Source organism: Neopelma chrysocephalum, unplaced genomic scaffold (genome assembly GCF_003984885.1).
Source record: "Neopelma chrysocephalum unplaced genomic scaffold, ASM398488v2 Primary Assembly neopelma1_26, whole genome shotgun sequence".
Classification (NCBI taxonomy): Eukaryota; Metazoa; Chordata; class Aves; order Passeriformes; family Pipridae; genus Neopelma; species Neopelma chrysocephalum.
The window spans coordinates 14,440,905-14,460,089 of NW_020897695.1; the positions used below are offsets into that span (position 1 = coordinate 14,440,905).

General features: G+C 40.6%; 1 protein-coding gene across 2 annotated transcripts in view; it reads left to right on the plus strand.

The window, feature by feature from the left end:
* Nucleotides 1-19,185, plus strand: part of BMPER (BMP binding endothelial regulator) — a 147,817-nt gene that overhangs the window by 92,116 nt on the left and 36,516 nt on the right. For both annotated transcript variants that reach the window (XM_027675659.1, XM_027675660.1), the window contains 2 exons: nucleotides 2,413-2,742; nucleotides 9,775-10,111. In XM_027675659.1, the coding sequence (XP_027531460.1) occupies nucleotides 2,413-2,742; nucleotides 9,775-10,111 (667 nt within the window). The remainder of the gene's footprint in view (nucleotides 1-2,412; nucleotides 2,743-9,774; nucleotides 10,112-19,185) is intronic.

Here is a 19,185-nt window from a genome sequence, read left to right on the forward strand (position 1 = left end):
CTCTCCACTTCTTGTATCTCTCCCAATCTGATAATTGATCCTCCACACTTCCCCTCCCAGTAGGTTGGTTAACAACATGTATAACATGCACATTTTTGGCCTTCAGAAACACAAACAAAAACCAATTCTTTCCTCTGGAATCTTTACTGATGTTTGGCTGATTTTTTTTTTGTTGATAGTTTCCCTTTTTTCATAAAAGTTGTGATTACACTAGAAGAAAAATTAGAGACGGAAAAGCTGAAGGAGAATCTGAGCTGGTAATGCCATATATTTTAATATTCATCATGCAGATACTTAGATGAGTGCATAAGGAAATCAGAAGTGTGTTAATGTGATTTAGTAACAGGTAAAGTCAGATAGTCTCCATATAAAATTTATAGATTTTTTTCCCATTGGTAAAAATGACATTGGTGATTAAAAGCTGTATGGTTCCTACCAATTTATGGAGAATCAATTAATCTTTTAATGAACTTTGGAAAGCAGTTATTAACATCCTTATTGGTATCAATGAGCAAAAGGAAACTCACAGAAGTGCAAATTTTTAAAAGCACTCTTCTTTGTTTTCAGGCTCTGCCTAAAGTCTGTCAGGCCTGTTTTTCGGAGGTGGTGGTCAAATATGGTTAATTTTGACTTCTAATGGAGCTGTGAACATGATGTCCTTGAGAAATTGAAACTTTTGGTCCCTAGTTGCCAGACATAGTAAAGAGGAGTAATAATGATGCCAAGATTAGTTACTGTCTTAGCTAAAGAAGCATGCATATGGCTAGTTAGGGGTAAAGGTACCAGCTCTGTGGTAGCACTGCACCGTGTGGTGAGGGGAGACTGAACGAGATTAGGCTTTAGAAAGACCTTTCTCACAGGAGAGACAGCCAAGCACTGCTATAGGTTGCCAGAGGTGGCTGTGGAGTTGCTGTTACTACTGCTCTTTAAGAGCAGGTTAGGTAGGTCTGTCAGGAATAATATAAGTACAGGTGATTCTGCATTGCAGCTGGAGAAGGAAAAGGTAATGTCTCCTGGTCCCATTTTCCCCTATATTTCCCCTTTAGTCCCATTTTCTGCGTCTCCATGTAGGTTTCCTTGGGTGCACTTTACAGCTAGAAAAACGCCAGAAAGATTATAGTTGCTTTAGCATAACACCCTGCTTAGGCTGAAAAACCCTGCTGAGAAAGGTGTATTGTGTAGTTAAAACTGCATTCCACTCCACCGAAGGAATTCCCTTCCACTTCTCCACAACATTCATGTCTCCTTCTTTTTCTGTAGATTGAATTTGCCTTTTTTAAGCTGCTTTTTCAGGCAGACCATTTTATTTGCATTTTTTTTCCTCCAGTGAATAAATTGTATTTCTTGTTACTCCCCCCTCCTTTATTATTATTATTATTATTATTATTATTATTTTAATTTTTTTTTAATTGATGTTCACAGCTCTCTGATTACTGGGTCAAATTGTCCTCCCCCTAAAACAAGCATCATCTTTCAAAAGCAGCCTTAGCCCATGGGTGTCCAGTTGGCAGTAGCAGTGTGCATTTCTCTGCCTTGAGACGCCTTCTCATAAGCAGTGAGATGTGATTAGAACCTATTGTTATACCAGAAGGCTGCAAGGCAAATAAATTTACTGTTATCTTTGATTGTGAGGCAATTCAATCAGTTGATGGGTAGCTGCGGGGTAACTCAGCATCATTGACAGGAGTATGGAAATGTTCTGCCTATGAGCTGTGACTTCTCCAACTAGTGTATGGCTGCAAGCATCCATAAGAAATCTCCATCCATTTGTAATAATACAAATAATTGGTAGAGACACCATGGTCTTAGGTAGTTATTGCTTCATGTTAGTCATGTACTACTGACTTCTAGCTGGTAGTATGGTAACAATAACTACTACAAGTCAGTTGTGTATAAACAACATATGCAATAGCTTGTAAAACTGAATAAAGATACTGTTTCTACAGATCATTTGGGGGAAAAAAGTAAACACTCCTAGTTTAAAAAATGTACAATATTTATAAGTGTACAAATGTAAAATATGGACAGAACCAGGTCCTGCCAAAGTGGTCTGATGGCTTTTAATTTCAGGTAGTCACTGAAATGTGAAAAATTTCACAGGCATTGTAATAACCTGTTCTGATGGTAGATTATTATTATATATTTAAGGGACAAAGGTACAGGTTAGCCTTCCTGTGCTGCCCCAGGAATCAACTGGCCTTTGATTCCCACTCTCCTTGGGGAAGACTTCTACTAAAGCTGTGAAGCTTTTGGTTTTAAAAGATGTGTGTATTCCTAGTGGGTGTCAGCCAAAATCTGCCCTGTAGAGCAGGTAGATTAGGTGAGAGCAGCGTCCTCTAAGTTCTTATCATCTGCCTTTTTCAGACTTTGATTGATCCTGATATGGCGCTTTTGTTTCTCACTCACCTGCAGAGCCTGGAGTTTGCACTGTGTTTGGAGACCCTCACTACAACACTTTTGATGGACGGACATTTAACTTTCAGGGAACATGTCAGTACGTTTTGACAAAAGACTGCTCCTCCTCTGCCTCGCCCTTTCAGGTGCTGGTAAAAAACGATGCCCGTCGGACCCGTTCTTTCTCCTGGACAAAGTCAGTGGACCTTGTGTTGGGCAGAAGCACAATCAGCCTCCAGCAGCACCTCACAGTGAAGTGGAATGGGACCCGAATCTCACTGCCTTGCGAGACACCACAATTTCAGATCGATTTGGATGGTTATTTGCTGAAAGTGGCAACCAAAGCAGGTAGGGCAAGTATGTGTGTGTCTGTGTATGTTTGTGTGTGTGTGTCTTCTTTCTCCCTGAAGAATTTCTCAAGTTCAACACGAACAGTAGTCAGTAAAAAGGCACGATAGCAGTAATAAATATAGCCATAAATCTTTAGAGATCTTAGGAACCCAGAGTGCTTTCAAAATTCCTGCAACCCGCAAGCAGACAGAGATCCCAGCTATGAGTTTGAAGTCTGCAGGATATTTGCTAAGCTGTGTTTCATTCTGTGGCTGACAATTAACTGCCTGAATGGATCAATGTGCCATGATTTTCACTTCCAGTAACTTAAAATGGCTTATGCAGGGTGTGGTGGGTTGGTCCTGGCTGGAAATCAACCAAATGTGCTCACGAAAGTCACTCTGTCACTCCACTCCTCACCAGGACAGGGAAGAGAAAATACAATGAAAGACTCATGGGTCAAGATAAGGACTGGAAAAGGTCACTCAGCAATTACTGTCTCTTTTGTGAAAGAGACTCAATTTGGGGAAATTAGTTTAATTTATTGCCAATCAAGTCTGGGTAGGATAATGAGAAATTAAGCCAAATCTTCAAAACACCTTCTCCCCCCACCCCTGTTTCTTCACAAGCTTAACTTTACTCCTTGTTCTCTCTACCTCCTCCTGCCCTGAGTAGCGCAAGGGGATGGGGAATGGGAGGTGCAGTCAGTTCATCACACATTGTATCTGCCACTCCTTCCTCCTCAGAGGAAGGACTCATGCTCATTCCCTACTCCAGCGTGGGGTCCCTCCCATGGGAGATAGCTCCCTGCAGACTTCTCCAGTGACTCCCTCCCATGGGCTGCAGTTCTTCATGAACTGCTCCAGTGTGGGTCCCTTCCACAGGGTGCAGTCCTTCAGGAACAGACTGCTCCAGTGTAGGTCTGCCACAGGGTCACAAGTCCTACCAGCAAACCTGCTCTATCAAGGGCTCCTCTCTCCATGGGTCCACAGATTCTTCCAGGAGCCTGCTCCAGGATGGGCTTCACACAGTGTCACAGCCTCCTTCATGCATCCTCCTGCTCCAGCAGGAGGATCCATGGGTTGCAGGTGGATCTCTACACCCCATGGAGGACTCCAATGATCCTCCAGGGGCTGCAGGGGCAGAGCTGCTTCAGCATGGTCATCACCATGGGCTGCATGGGAATCTCAGCTGTGGCATCTGGAGAACCTCATCCCCCTCCTTCTCCCCTGACTGTAGGGTTGTTTCTCTTACGCTTTCTCGCTCCTCTTTATGACAGCAGTTGTACAGGGCTTTTCTCCCCCTTCTTAAATATTTTACCTGAGATGCTACCACTGTTGCTGAAGGGCTCAACCTTGGCCAAGCCCATCTTGGAGCCAGCTGAAATTGGTCCATCTTGGAGCCAGCCTGAATGGGCTCCGTCGGACCCCCATTGGCTTCCATGGGGGAAGCTTCTGGCAGCTTCTCACAGAAGTCACGCCTGTAGCCCCTCCACTACCAAAATCTTGCCATGCAAACTCAATACACAGCATCATCGTTTAATGCTTACAGATAAGAACAGAGAGATCAGTTCTTAAACATAACATTCATTTTTTTTCCACAATTGCAACAACATATTTTGCAGTTTAAGTCAGCAGTTATACAAAGTCATAGTTATTAATGGCTGGAATGAGTTTAAGTTGTCAAAGTACAGAAACATTTCACTGGAGCTACCCAGCAAAATGGAGGCCCTGGTTTGAAAACCAAGGCCTAATTTGCTGCTCAGTGCCATCTCGTTGGGCTTGTTTTGTGCCCAAATAAGAAGTTGTCTGCAAGAAACATAGTCTACAGCACCAGAAGCAAAAGGAAATTAGAAATTTAACAGAATCTGGTACCTTATTTCTAGAAACAGGGAAGGGAGATACCAGAGTCTCAGGTCTTTTGAGTCCTAGAAAATACTTTAATTGTCAAAATGCTGAACCAGAGGACTTACATTTGTTTTGGTAGACTGTTCTGAAACTATAATATCCTTGCATAGATAAATACTGAGGGGAAGTTTAAAATTTTCTCATTAGCATGTGTTAGGTACTACTGTAGTCCTGAGAGATTTCACTTGCACAGTGAAGTACTGTTTCAGTGAGAATACTATTTACTGTTAATTCAATTAAATACCATGTGAAAGCAGTGAAACCAATCTTTCTTATGGAGTGATATGGTCACAGGCATGACGCATAGTCATACTCATTATCTAGCATAATTTTTTTTCAAGGGGGACACTAGCACCCACTGTTGAGCTGAGGATTTAGACACCTGTTCATATAGCCCCTGGAAATGTAAGTCTGCATAATGTGGATCCCAGCTCTGGACTCATTCCTCAAAGTGGCAATGCAGATTTTTGTGGCTGTCTGTAAAACGCACACAAGTTGACCATTATTCACAACTTCTAATTAAAAGCATCTTGAGGGTTTTTCTTTGCAGCCAGCTGAACACCATGAATTCTGGCGATGTGGATTTCATTAGCCAACCACAGGCCAAGGAAGGGTTTTCAATTGAAGATGAATGACAGCTAATCCTGCTGCTATTCCGTTTGTCTCTGGTGCAAGCCTAGTAAATGACTACACACATCCTTGTCCATGTGTTGGCAGAGGAAGTGCAAACATGGCATATGACAACATACCAAACAGTGTGTAATCACTGCAAATTATAGCCTAAATAATTTCTCCCCTTAGCAGAGAAGGATCAGGTTTCTGTCACTGAATGCAGCACGTTGGGCCAAGTCCTCCTTTCCTCAGCACATAAGGCCTGGAAAGCAGCAGAACGGCATGGCTCCATTTTGCTGGGAGAGGACAAGCAGCAGAGAGGTTGTAGAGAGGAAGAATGTGCTGAGTAGAACTGGTTTAAACACAAACATTTTGTTCCACAGGAAATTCTGAGTGCTGGGGGGAAAAAAATTGGAGAATTTTCTCTGTTTCAAAAGGAAACGGGGATTTTAAAAAAAATATATGCTTTCCCAGTGTAGGGTGAAAAAAGAGGGGGAGAGAGGAGGTAATGAAAAATAAGCAAAACACTGGAAGCAAAATTCAAAGTAAAACTGGGCTGGGAAATGCCGGGTCTGGTGCTTACAGCTCAGCCAGCATTCCCACGGCTTTTGGTTTTCCTTTTGCAGAGTTGAGAGCTGAGTCCTGGATAAAACAGGGAAGCCCAAAGCTTCAGGAAGCCTTGTTGTCCCTGGCTACAGGGCAATGTGCATGGCAGGGCAGTCCTGGAGTTTCATACCCTGATCATGCAGGCTTCCAGGCAGCCCACCAGGCGAGCTGGCAGGAAACCAGCTTGGAGCCTTGCCTGTGCTGTGTTGGAAGTTCATTGAATACGATATGTCTCCCTGAAGCATTTCAGTTCTGATGAATTGGCATTTTCCACTGAAAACCTGTTTTGTTGCTAAATTCCTCACCAGCTGTAGCCCTGGATGCCATGCAGCAGCAATCCTTGCACTCTGCACTGGCAGGTACTTCATCATGGGTGTACTTTGAGTGGTGTTGAGTCCTTATCTAAAATTTGTGTGCTGCAAAGACCAGAGAATAGAGGTTCACAGGGCTGGTATTACTTATCTATCTCTCTAGTGCACAAGCATTTTATTGTTGTTGTTGTTTCTGTGCTGATCTTTTGCATGAAGCTACTTTGCTGAGGTTTTCTGTACCACTTTGGCACTAAATCTTTAGGGAAGAGCAGTCTGCCAGTCTTCAATGATACCTTTACTATGAAAAATCATGCAGAACAATTGATGAGAGCTCCCATTTTGGGGAACTGAATGTGTGATGTACATAAATCTAGCAGGACTTTTTTTAAATGCAGTAGAGTACATAGTGTGCCAAGTTAAAAAATCAAGTAACATGTTGATTAAGTATCCTTCAAAGAGAGGGGAAAATTGGAAAACCCTAAAAAGTAACTCATAGAATATTCCTTTTCTGCACATCCCCTCCTTTGGCTTCACATCTCTTAGATTCTGATCCTTGTCCAAGCGAATGGGAAACTCATCCATTTTGAGCAGGGGAAGGAAAGGGGGTTATAGCCACCAAGAAACTCTGCAAAGGAGAACATTTCAAACATTGCTCTGTAGCATAATCCTGTCTGTCACAGCTCTTGTTGGTTTACAGAAACTAACTGAATTTTCTGCTTCTGAACAAACAGAAAGCACACACTGCACAGTGAGATCAGGCTCCAACAAAATTATCATGCATGTAGGAATAAATACCCTTCCCTGTTACTCCAAAAGGAAATAAGCTCTGTTATGGACAGAAACCTTTAGGCCGTTCATCAAAGCTAGAAATTACCCATCCATCTGAGCAATTACAGCAGAATAAAGTGTAATTAAACTGTACCCAGCTAGAGGAACGTACATCCTTTTGTGGTAGTTACACAGTGTGTCTCTTGAATCAAATCCAGTAATCAAAATAAGAATCTCTAGGTTTAAAAATGTGCATTTTTATATGCTGAGATGAAAAGCCATAATTTTATGTTATTTTTTGTCTGCATACCTACATGCCTTTTGCAGGGCTACGAAAGCAGCATGTAACAATTAGTTTAACTTAACTCTCATGAAAGGGACACAAATATTCATGAAAATTTTAAAGTTAACCTTTCATAATTAATGTATTTTCACTGAAGGTCAGTAAGTCTTGTCTTGAGCAAAAAAATAGTCATAAAAGGGAAATTAAGATAGAATAATTAGCCAGTCTTTTCTGACTTTGTTTAAAGTGAGCAGGTTCTGAGGGAGCTTGTTTGGGGAAAGAAATTTAACACCACCTTAAAAGCTGTAGTTATTATCTGAAGAGAACTGTCTGAGAATTTGGATCTTGAAGCTTTAAACTTTGAGAAAGTTTATATGATTCTCAAGTCTGAAGAAATCCTGGTTTATAAGTTAATGGCAAGTTTTTTCTAAATGCCAGCACGGCAGTATTAATCTTGTGTCTGCAAGTCAAGCTGTGTTTTGTTTTGTTCAGCATAGTCAGAAGCAAAGACAGCTGGAGTTTGAATTTGTCCAGCAATGATAATGAATGTATGAAGCATCTTAAAAGGCAGCTTTCCCCCTTGCCACTGTGCTGGCCTCATTAGCAGTTGTAGTCTTGCACAATCTCTCAGTTGGCTGGGTGTAAAGTGTCTTTGGAGGAAGACACCGTGGTCCCATCCGTGCTGGGGTTTATTAGACAATTTAAAACTGATCTCAGGCATAGTCAGTTCAGGACATATTTGTGCTATCATTGCTAACCTACAGTGGTAAGAAAACATGGTGTAATAGACTGTAGTGACAAGTGATGCAGAACTGTCTTCACAGCCTTAGTGAGTAAATTGTTCCCAAAACTCCTGGTGACATGGCCATAATTGCTGCTTGAGCCTCACCCTGTTTCTCTGCAGCCTGGGTAGGAGTTGCCATAGGAGACAATGGGATGTGTTGCTAAAGGAAGGGTTCCAGCTTTGAACTGAGTCCCTGGTATGTTAATTACTTACATGAGGATAGCGCAGGATTTGGATCACATAGTGACAAGCACTGATTTACAAGAGGAAAGGGTGGCGCTAAGCCAGCCCACACAGCAAATGAAAGCTGGAGTGAAGCCCTGGTCCTGCATTGCAGATTGATGCTTCTTGGTATTCTTGGCCAAGCAGCAAGAAGAGGGTAAAATCTGGATTATCCTGTTTAAAGCAGAGTCCTGTGTTTATCCTTAACTAATCACTGCTCACAGGTACTTCATGAGAGTAAATTAACATCAGCCAAATGATTTGTGGTCTTCAGATGCAGGGTTACTGCAGACATGTGAAGTAGAAGGATGCATGAGACATTGGAAATAATTACAAGAAAAAACATTATCAGGTAGAAGTCAAGCAGCAGTAATTCTTGGTGTTGTTTTTATCCCATATAATACCAAAATTGTTTTCCCTTATGACATGCATATTTACTCCTCAAAAAACGGAATTCATTTATTTTGCAGTCACCCAGGTAAAAACGAGAAGTTTAGTCTCCACCTGATCTTTCGGCCCTCTAAAATATCACTGGAAACAGAAAGCCATTCAGGAGGTAGTTCATTCATTCCCTCTGCATTAGACACTCATGTTGTGATCCGCAGCTGCCTTTTTCTCTCTGTCAAAGAGAGGGCCCAGACAGCTGACTTATGCTAGACATCTAGCTTTTAGATGAGTACAGGCAGATTAAAGGGGATGTCAGCCAAAGAAAGTAATTTTGATTTTGATGTACCAGAAGTGTCAAACCTTCCTGTAAAACAAATTGTAGCAGAGGGTTTATATCCCAACCACTAGATGAAGGTTAGATGTTTACCGTAATTTCTGAGTGTAGACAAGGTCAGAAGGTTGCTAACTTATGCCTTTTGAATGAACAGTTTGAATCCAATTCAGAATGCCTTCCTACAACAATTTTGACCATCTGACATATTTTTGTTGTAATCTTTTTAACTCTCTTTACTCCCACAAAATAAGGTACTTGTATTTGAACAGTTGTATTCACCCAAATAAGAGATCAGTGCCAGCTTTGTAGGGAAGAAAACGATGTGTCCCATCAGGTAGTCACTGGTGGATCAGTCTCATGGGGCATGGACACCTTTGTATGCCTATGACCTGTGCAATGGATGACAGTGGCTGAAATTCTGGGCCGCCTGCAAAATCAGCTAGCAATTTACCCTAGCAAATTCAATTTACAGAATTTTGCAAGAGCCCTCTTTCAGTGTTGAGAATAGTTCTATCTTGACTTGATATTTTTTAGAATAACTCCATTCATTAGGAAGGAGGAACAAAAATAAACAGAGGCATGAGTGTACTGTAATTGACTGTGATTTAAGAAACACTGTACTTGCCAGAGGCTGTTACTAGAAGATATACAGAAATCTTACTAGAAGATATACAGCATTATCAGAACAAAGCCAATGGCTTTGTTCAGGTTCCCATGAACACTGTTTTGCAAACATAAGGTGCAGTTTGTTATCCTCAATTTCTTCTTCTCTTTTTTTTTTGTTTGTTTGTTTTGTATGTATGTTCGTACTTGTTTTTGTCTCATCTTTTTATTAGGCTTGGAAATATCATGGGATGGAGACAGTTTTGTGGAAGTCATGGCTGCACCACATCTGAAAGGCAGACTCTGTGGTCTGTGTGGCAATTACAACGGGCACAAGCGAGATGACCTGATTGGGGGGGATGGGAATTTTAAGTTTGATGTGGACGACTTTGCTGAATCTTGGCGCGTGGAGTCCAATGAGTTCTGCAGCCGCCCGCAGAGAAAACCTGTACCTGAGCTCTGTCATGGGACAGTCAGGGTGAAACTCCGAGCTCACCGGGAATGCCAGAAACTCAAAGCATGGGAGTTTCAGAGCTGTCATTCAACAGTGGATTATACCACATTTTACCGGTAAGTGTGGCTAGCTTTGGAGGGAGATACTAAGTTACTGTGTGAGGAGAAAAACCACACAGTTGGCCCAATTTCAGCAGCATTTGAACACATGCATTGAACTGCTTTTGCTAAGAATTAATGTACAGGCTTAGAGTTATATTATGGGGAGGTTTTGTGAGGCTGGAGTCAGAAGAAGAGGGTCTCAAGCTAATAGACCCAAACAGCCAACAATGAGAAAGGCAGGCAGAGTTGTGATCACCTAGAGAAAAAGTACTTTTGGAGACTGAGGAAAGAGAGAGAAAAGACTTCAGAACATTTTTGTAAACTATGATTTTGAAGTCAGTTGTAAAGTTGAGGCTGAATTTAATTGCTATTGCTTGTGGTCTAGGGAAGTGTGACCCTGAGATTAGCTCAGCTGGTTGGAGCAAGATGCTAAAAACACCGAGTTAATGGGTTCAATCCCTGTTTGGGCTATTCGCTTTAAGAGTTGGACTCAATGATCCTTGTGGGTTCCTTCTAACTCAGAATATTCTGTGATTCTGTGTCTTCCCAGAAATATTTTGAAAATTACTTTATTAAAGCAGAGGTATTAAATATGACTAGTGCCTCTTGGATGGTGTAGTTTTTGGGTTGGGAGTTTGGAAGGAGAGGGTTAACAAAAAGTTCCATGCATGCCATCCTGCCCTGGGAGGAAAGAAAGACAGACGAGGATCTAGAAGCCTTGTCTGAGTGAATTATTTAAGATTTTTTATCTTTAAAATGCTTCGAGTCTAAACCACAAAGACATATTTTCTGTTCTTCAATTGGCATGAGTTTATTTACCCCTCACTTAGTAAATAAAATTGACTTTTCTTTTGATTGCCTGACATAAAAGATAAAAGCAAGCCGAGTCACAGTTGTATGATGGTGGATGGAGCTGCCTGATCTCTGTGCTCCCAGTTTTACCCACATGGACACATCTGCTAAACTATTGGGCTTATTAGGAAAAGCTTTCTAAAATGACTCGATTTCCCTTAAGAATTGCCTTTCCTCTTCTTTTATAATGAGATAGAAAGACTTTTATCTACTCCAGCAAAATACACCTGGGACTGGGAAATGCTGGAAGAAGCACTACAGCTTGGCTTGTAGTCTATGTGCCTGTGCATTTATTTTGCTATAGTGTATCCCTGTGCTAGGAGCCTGGCAAAGCGTAAAAATTATATTGTGTGCAGGTTATAATACTTTATCTTTTCTAATGGCTGGAGGCACAACAGAGACCACTAGAGAAGCTAACACACACGCAGGTTCTGTTGAATGCATTTCAGCAACATTCCCATCTCACTTCCACCGTCCTTTAAAGGTAAGTGATGACAATGCAAATGGAAAACAGGCCCAGAGAGATTTGTTTAATTTTGCAGTGGATTTTTTGTCCCTTTTTAAAAGTAGCTCATGATTAATTTAGTGCAATACACTTCCTGACACCACAGCAGAAAATGATTTATATTTTGGCTACAGCAGCCAGAAAAAAAATTTCTACATGCTTGCAGACAAGAATTACCGTAGAGCTTTTCTGTTCCTTTAAAATTATGTCTAATGTTTGTCTTGGAAAGTCAATGAAATCAAGCAAGTATTTAATTTGATTATGTTCTTTTGTAGAAAAGTATGTTTTTCCCTAAGGAAACTTTATGTTGAAATGACCATCATATTCTGTCAGAAGGAGCTGTTCATTTGTTTCCATTTAGATGTTGCTAATTGTTAGAATGCTTAGCTCCCAACATAGGAATAAAAGATAAACTATAATGTACAGTTAAATAATGGTATGTAGTAGAATGCTGCTTCTTGTTAGAAACTGATAAAGTTGTAGCAAGCAATGTGGTCAATGACCGTCACTGTTTTTCATACTAGGAAGTTTCTGCAAGGAGGTAATGATTATGGGACACACATTCAAGAAAGTCCTGGAAAGCTTTCTATCATTAATCTTTGCAGATATAAGTATGTATGTGTGTGTAAGTAAGTATAAATACAAGTATTTCAGAGATTTGCTTTTTTCATTAATTTTTGTTCAAAAAACCCATTACTGGTGATGTACTTTTGCAAAAAATTTGAGTTACCATTGAAAGAAATTTAAATTAGCACAGCTTTTTTCTGAGGTCTTTTGGAAAAGCATATTTAGTCAATGTCCTCTAATTTCAGGCTAGGTTTAAATATAATTTTTCAAATTCTGCTTTTCTAACTCTGAACAAGCTCCTATCAGTAAGAAAAGTGAGGAGGCAGAAGGGTAGGGTCAGATTCGTTCATTTACTATTCATTTCGTCATCTAATTGAATAGCTTCTCAGTTTTTAACCTCCAACATTATGTATTATGGAATTTTTCCATTTGAAATATTGCATTCGCAAGAGTTAACCTTTCTTGGTCATTTTTGCCTATATTATTGACCTTGCTTCATTTTCATTATGCTGCTCGGGTAGTGACCTGCTGTTATTCAAAATTCTCAGAAATAGAAATAAACTCAGCAGGAACATGACAAATTAGTGTGTGTTTTCTCCAAAGACCAAAAAAGGCAGTGGACAATGCATTGCGAACATTTTTCTGACATTGTGTTACTGAGGAGATTTCTGTGAAGATGGTCTTAAATTCATTTTAAGTCTTGTTCTTTTTACAGCAGTAATTTCTCCTTTTGTTAGCCATCAAAAAAACATACAGCATGATTGTCATGATTTTTAAGTGAATAGGATATAGTTCATGTTTTAAAGAGTAGAGGCCTAGCTGTGTGTTGACTCCTGAGCTTGACCTTGAGAGATGTCTCATGCCTTAGGTTGTGCACCTTGCCCTTAATCCTTTTTTTTGGTGTTGTGACTTTGGTGACTTGCGTTTCCCTGCAAAGTACATGGTAGAAGAAAGCACAATGTAAGTGTACAAGAAAGGATTTTGAAATAGTCCTTACTGCAAATGAACAATTTTAGCATCTAATTTTATAACAATCGTTTAATTTTTTGTTTTGCAACTAGGCACATTTTATGTGATTTTAATTGTGGTTTGCTTTGTTTAGTTTTGGGCTGGTCTTTAATGCATTGCTAATTGTTCAGCACTCATGAGTAATACTCTAAAAATAACCCTTAGGGTTTAACTTTTTGGAGGCAAGTTCATTAAGCAGGGAAACAATTTTGAATTTCCAGGACATTTTGGTAAAGCCCATGTGAAGAACTGATTAGCAGTTAGTGTCATTACCATTGCCGCTTGTCTGTTTTGGTATTTCAGTATAGTTAAGCGTCCTGGATTGGTCCTTGCAAAAATAAAATTAAAATTAAACCATGTATGCAGTTAAGCTTGCACTCAAACTCCTGAAGCTGCTCTTGGCTATAAGCAGCACTAAAAACAGGTGATACTATCTCAATATCTCATGCTGCTGTTACCAGAAAACGCTCCATCACATTATTGGGAAATACTGTGGTACCATTTAAGCTCTTGGATGAGGATTTGGGGTGCTTAGGGGACTTGAGGAAGCAGAAGAGGACTTTTTGTGCTCACCAAGCCCTACTCCATGGCTGATCTCATTGTGTATCTTTGAGCGGGGCTGGAGCAGGGCCCTGGAGGTGACTCCAGCCCTGTGAGGCCATGTGGAGCAGTTCCCCAGTGTACCCCCACGCCTACTTTGCTTGGTCATGACTGACACCTCTCAGGAGCCTCCTTGGGAGGCACAGGAGCAGGCAGCTCCTGACGGGTGTGGGGACCACATTGAGAGGGGCACTGCAGTGCTGCTTTGTGCAGGGACATGTTGGGCTGCAGGAGACACTGTAGAGGAAGACACAGGACTAATACTCCTACAACACCTGCCTTCATTAGCATCTCTGGTTTTCTAGTAGGTTGTTGGGTTTTCTTTAAAGCTCACATCAACAGATTTGGAACATGACGACAACATGATGTCAGTATATCACCTGTCTCTAATACACCTACACAGCAGCTGAGTTCATAAATGACTAGTTAGACAGCACTCAAAACTCTCACTACTGCCATAACTTCCGAAAAAAATTCAGCATCCTGCTTTTGCCAAGCAATAGATTTCTCTGTCTCAGATTGGAAAATTTGTGTGCCTAACTCTTTAAGACAAGTCTTTTTGTTGGTATTACTCTTCCTATTATTATTATATATTTTTTATTGATGCTATTATTGTTGTTATTGTGGTTTTAACAGACAATAGCATGCCAAATGCTTGATTACTCTTTTTCTCTTTTGTAATTGTCCTAAGAGATCTATTTTTCTCTCAAACACTTGAATTTAATCCCATTCAATATTTTATGGCAGGGTTTAATTAACATAGTAATAGCATCATTTGTTTGAATCTGTTAATCACATGCATTCAAGAATTGCAAATCTACTGTATTACAATTCTCATCTTAAATGTTGCTTGAGATGTGATGATATTACTCCATCTGTAGCTCTTGGTTAATCAGTTAATGAATTCCAATTTCAGTTAGCCAAATAACTTTATGCAGGTAGCTGCTGCTGACTCGCAGTTTTTTTTAAAAAATTCCACTTAACTAGATAAAATATTACTGCTTAAATTTAGAGTATAAATTGCAATATTGTGTAGTTTGTTGGTTCTCTGTTATTAAGTTTGGCAGTTAGGCCATAAATGGCTGCAGAGACCATGTGAGCCATTGCATTGCTAAGTTAATTACAAACTGTATTTAAAAGATTGGGGCCAAGGGTTTGTGGCTTTGAAGCAGAAGGTTTGAAGGTTTTTTCCCTGTTAACAATGATGACCTACAGCTGTAAAATTCATGTGGTTATGCCCCTATATTCACTCGGCAGGATGGTACAAAAAAAATGTAGGCTGAAGAATGACTTCAGAAAATCCTGATTCAAGTGCTTAAGGGGTGGGTGGAACTGGCATCTCTGGAACCCTCAGTTTATTGCCAAGGGTGCATATTGCAAAATTCTCCCCATGAGATTTTCTGGCCCTGGCTGTACATTTGAGCAGAGCAGTTGCCTGTGCTGTTCCTGCTGAGGCCAAGCTGCTTCAGGGCTCCTCTGTCATGTAAGTGAAGGGCAGCTGTAGCTCTTGCTGCTCCTCAGGGTGACTCTTGTCCTGGCTCCTGCACCTAAACCACCTCAGGGCAGAGCTGGCCTGTGTCCCCCTTCAAGACAAAGCCAGTGGTGTTGGCTTGAGAAAACGACTGATGGCTTGAAGCTGTGACTGGTCCCCTTGCAGACCTGGCACAGAGCAGGGGTTGGCTCTTGCTTCCACTTGCCCTTGTGCTAAGATTTGGATGTTTCTGTACCTGTCAGACTGCCAGCCTGAAGCTGGCCCTGAGTTGAGGTACTAGCAGTAGTGTAACCACAACAGAGAGAGGCTCAGGATGAAACAATTTATGCAGCTTCTTGGGCAAATTGTCACTGAGCAGCTGTACAACCCAGGGATCTTCTGGTTAGAAAGGAATTTAAAAATATTTGAAATAATTATAGGGGGTTTTTAAAGCAAATCTGCACCAGGATATGAGTTTTCTATGAATCACAGAATTACAAAATGGATAAGGTTGAAGGGGACCACAATGGGGTCATCTGGTCCAACCTCCCTGCTCATGCAGGGTCATCCTAGAGCACAGGGCACAGAATTGTATCCAGATGGTTCTTGAATATCTCCAGCGAGGGAGACTCCACAACCCCTCTGGGCAATCTGTTCCAGTCCTTAGTCACCTGCACAGTGAAAAAGTTCTTCCTTGTATTCAGGTGGAACTTTCTGTCCATCAGTTTATGCCCATTGTCTCTTTTCCTTACGCATGTCAGCCATTGTGTCCCAAACCCTTCCAAGAACACTGGCCCTTGAGAAACAGTTCTCTGTGCCTATCTGTCCAGGCTGTCTGCTGCCTTTACTTTATGGCCCTATATAAATTGACATTATTCCCCAAACCACTAAATGTCAACCTGTGCGTCTTGTGCAAGACTGTGATGAACTTGCTGACATACAGGTAAGAGACACCATGACTTAGAGTGCTGGTGACTGACAGTGCTAACAAATGAGAGAAAACGGACTTTGTAGTGTCTGGTGCATTTTGGGATTTCTAGCAGCAAGCTTCAAACTGTCGTCCCTATATTCTAATGGTGAGGAGTACTGCAGAAATGCTGCATATATGTAAGTCTATGGCTCGCCACTGTTTTAAGTCCCCTCCTTGAAGTATTTTTCATCTGATAAAGCCAAGAGTGAGGGAGTGCAAGCTGCCAGAAAAATACTGTTTAGATTTAGAAGTTTGGATTTGGACAAATGGGTTGAGTGGTCAGAAAAGATAAATCTAAAGCCAAGCTGAGCTCAGTTATCTGCAGATCATGATTCCTCTTCATCTTTCCCCACACCCCTTCCCCTGGTGGGATATTTTTCACATAACCAAGTCCCATCCACTTGTCTGTTCAGAAAAGTACCTTAGGAATTTGAGGCTAGAAAACATTATTCTCTTTGTATCAGTGGTTATTACAGCTGTAAAGCATTGAAGCAATGCCAGAGGATTCACAGATGTCTCCTTTCCTGTTGAGGTATTGGGAATTGGCAGAGGGGGTGGTGGTGGAATGGGGATTAGGGTGGAGAGGGCTCCAAAATCTGACAAAACAGTGGTGTTGGATAGACACTATTCACCTGAGACTGTCCATGGCTTGCTTCCAGCTGAGAAGTACATGCTTCCCCAATGACCCAGTTTGTGCTTCCCTATATGGAAAGTTAATGATTTTTTTACAAAGAGAGATCTCTTCTAAAATAACCAGATGAAGCAGCATACTACTATGTGATTAAAACCCTGGAAGTTTCCTTTCCTTCAAAGGATGGCATGTCTGGAATGTGTTTGTTTTGTTTAGCTAAATACATGATCACAACCCCACCTGTTCTTTTACAGTGAATGAAAAATTGTTTCCTACTGGTTCGAGGTGCAATGTGAGGCTTCTTTTCTCACTTTTCCAGGAAAAAAAAAATCAATTTATTATTATTGTGCATGCAGGTATATAGAGATTTATTACAAAAACCTGCTTCTGCATAGTAAAACTTCATTTCTTTCTGGTTTATTATGTGGTTCAGTGAAATTCAAGTCAGGTGTTTCATAACCAAATGCTGTCTTCCTCATTGTCCAGTGTCTGACAGATGTGAGACTCTTCATGTGAAAATGTAGGGTCAGTTTAACTGAGACAAAAGTAACCCTGAAGGATGATACGGAGGAGAGGGGAAGACATCTAACAGAAAAGCAGGGTACCCTTAATACCCTTCTTATTTGTCAATATAGACTGCATTCTCAGAACTTGTTTTTCCTGGATTACCTTTAACAGAGGTTTGGTAGGCTGGTTTTGTTTCTTTTTCTACAGTGCCTTGGAGTCATGAGGTAAAATCCTGATTCGTCTAAATCAATGGGAATTTTGCTGTATTTGGGTGACAGGTTTTCATCCTTGTGATTTTATGTGTCCCATGCAGGTTTATTAAACTAATCTCTTGTGCCAGTTAGTAATCCTTGTTTTGCCTTCCCACCATTTGTTGTACCACAGACAATTTAAGAAAACTTCATCTGATTCAGAGCCAGCAGGTGCATTCTTTACTGGGCTGGACAAAAACCCCCACGTTCTAATTGGGGCACCCAGATCCTGTTTGCTTGCCTCTTTTTTTCTGAGGGAAAACTAAGAGGTGACTTCCCAAGGCAGAAGGCCTAATTTGACTGGCCACAAGAAATTGAGGGATCCTTTCGGTGTTTCACTAACTTGAGTTCACTTGTGGTTCTTTCTTCTTGGCTGTAAGGAGTTCGTAGAAAAAGCCTGCAGTGCGAGGTCTACTGTCCCTCACATATTTCAAAGCCTGTCTGATAGGCTTTTAAACATGCCCTAGGCATAACTTCTTTAATATAGGGTTCCCCATTGTAAATATCCTTATTAAAGCTACAATATCAAAATGCCACTATTTCACAGTGAGTATGAGCATGCCCTTGGACTACCATAGCAAAATACAATCACATCCCCATTGCAAACAGTAATAAATAGTTTTTGAAAGGGCTCTTTTCTATTCTGGAAAGCACCACTGACGTTTCAGTATTATAATATAATGCATGATTTTTGAAAAAAGGTGAGCAGATGTGGAGAAAAACGGGTAGAAAAGCAGAGTGATATCCTCCCTTGTGGAAATATTTTAAAAGATGCCACCTGCCATTTGGTGCAATTTGATCCATTGCCAAAGAAAAAGTACTTGCTACAACGAAGTATTCTTTTTAGCTGCAAAAATAAATCTCATTTTTGGAGAAATGCTGTTTGGAAAATTTGTCAGCATCATCAGAGGAAATCATCCTATGTCTCTGTCAGTTACCACAGATTTTTAACTACAGCTGCTACAAAATCCAAGACCTCTGTTTGATCTCATTTTAATTAACCTCTAAGACAGGTTCTTGGCAGGGCTTTCTTTGCTAGTTTGTTTTAATTTAATTTTAACTTTTTATGTTTTAAGCTTTATTGCAGTATTGATTGTAAATAAAATTCAGAGATACTTAGCTGATGGCAGTAGGTCTGTTTCCGTAAATAAATAATTCAAGAAACCAACTCATCAGATGTCATATTCTGCCTTGGGCAGAGGCTAGTAAGTGTTGCAAGGAAGAGGAATCCCACCCATACTGTATCTGGCCAACCATGCCATGTCATATATGGGGGAGAAATCCCTTTTAGGCCCTTGAGGTGATCAGTTTACATCTCATAGCATGAAATTTTAATTACCTTTCCTTTAACATGCATAACTGCAAAGCTACTATATATCAGCTCCTATTTTAAGCCACCTGCAGTATATCCTGCCTAATTAGACACACAGCAAAGATGAACAAGGGTGTTTATAAGCAGGAAAATTAGATGAATTTGTGGGAAATGTTTTAAAAATAAGCTTAACCTAATCCTCCTGTTATTCTTATGAGTTCATTTATGTTTCTGGAAGGATAACCAGACAAAGCAAGATGTAAGCTGTGACCAGCACAACAAAAATTTTTTGTAGAAAGTTTGCCTTAGAAAGGTTTTTTTAGCTCCAAGCAGCTTATCAAGCTTTCTCGCACTGTCATTTGGAGAGCTTACTTGATGCATGCAAGTGATCCATTCTGGAGACTTTATATGGATT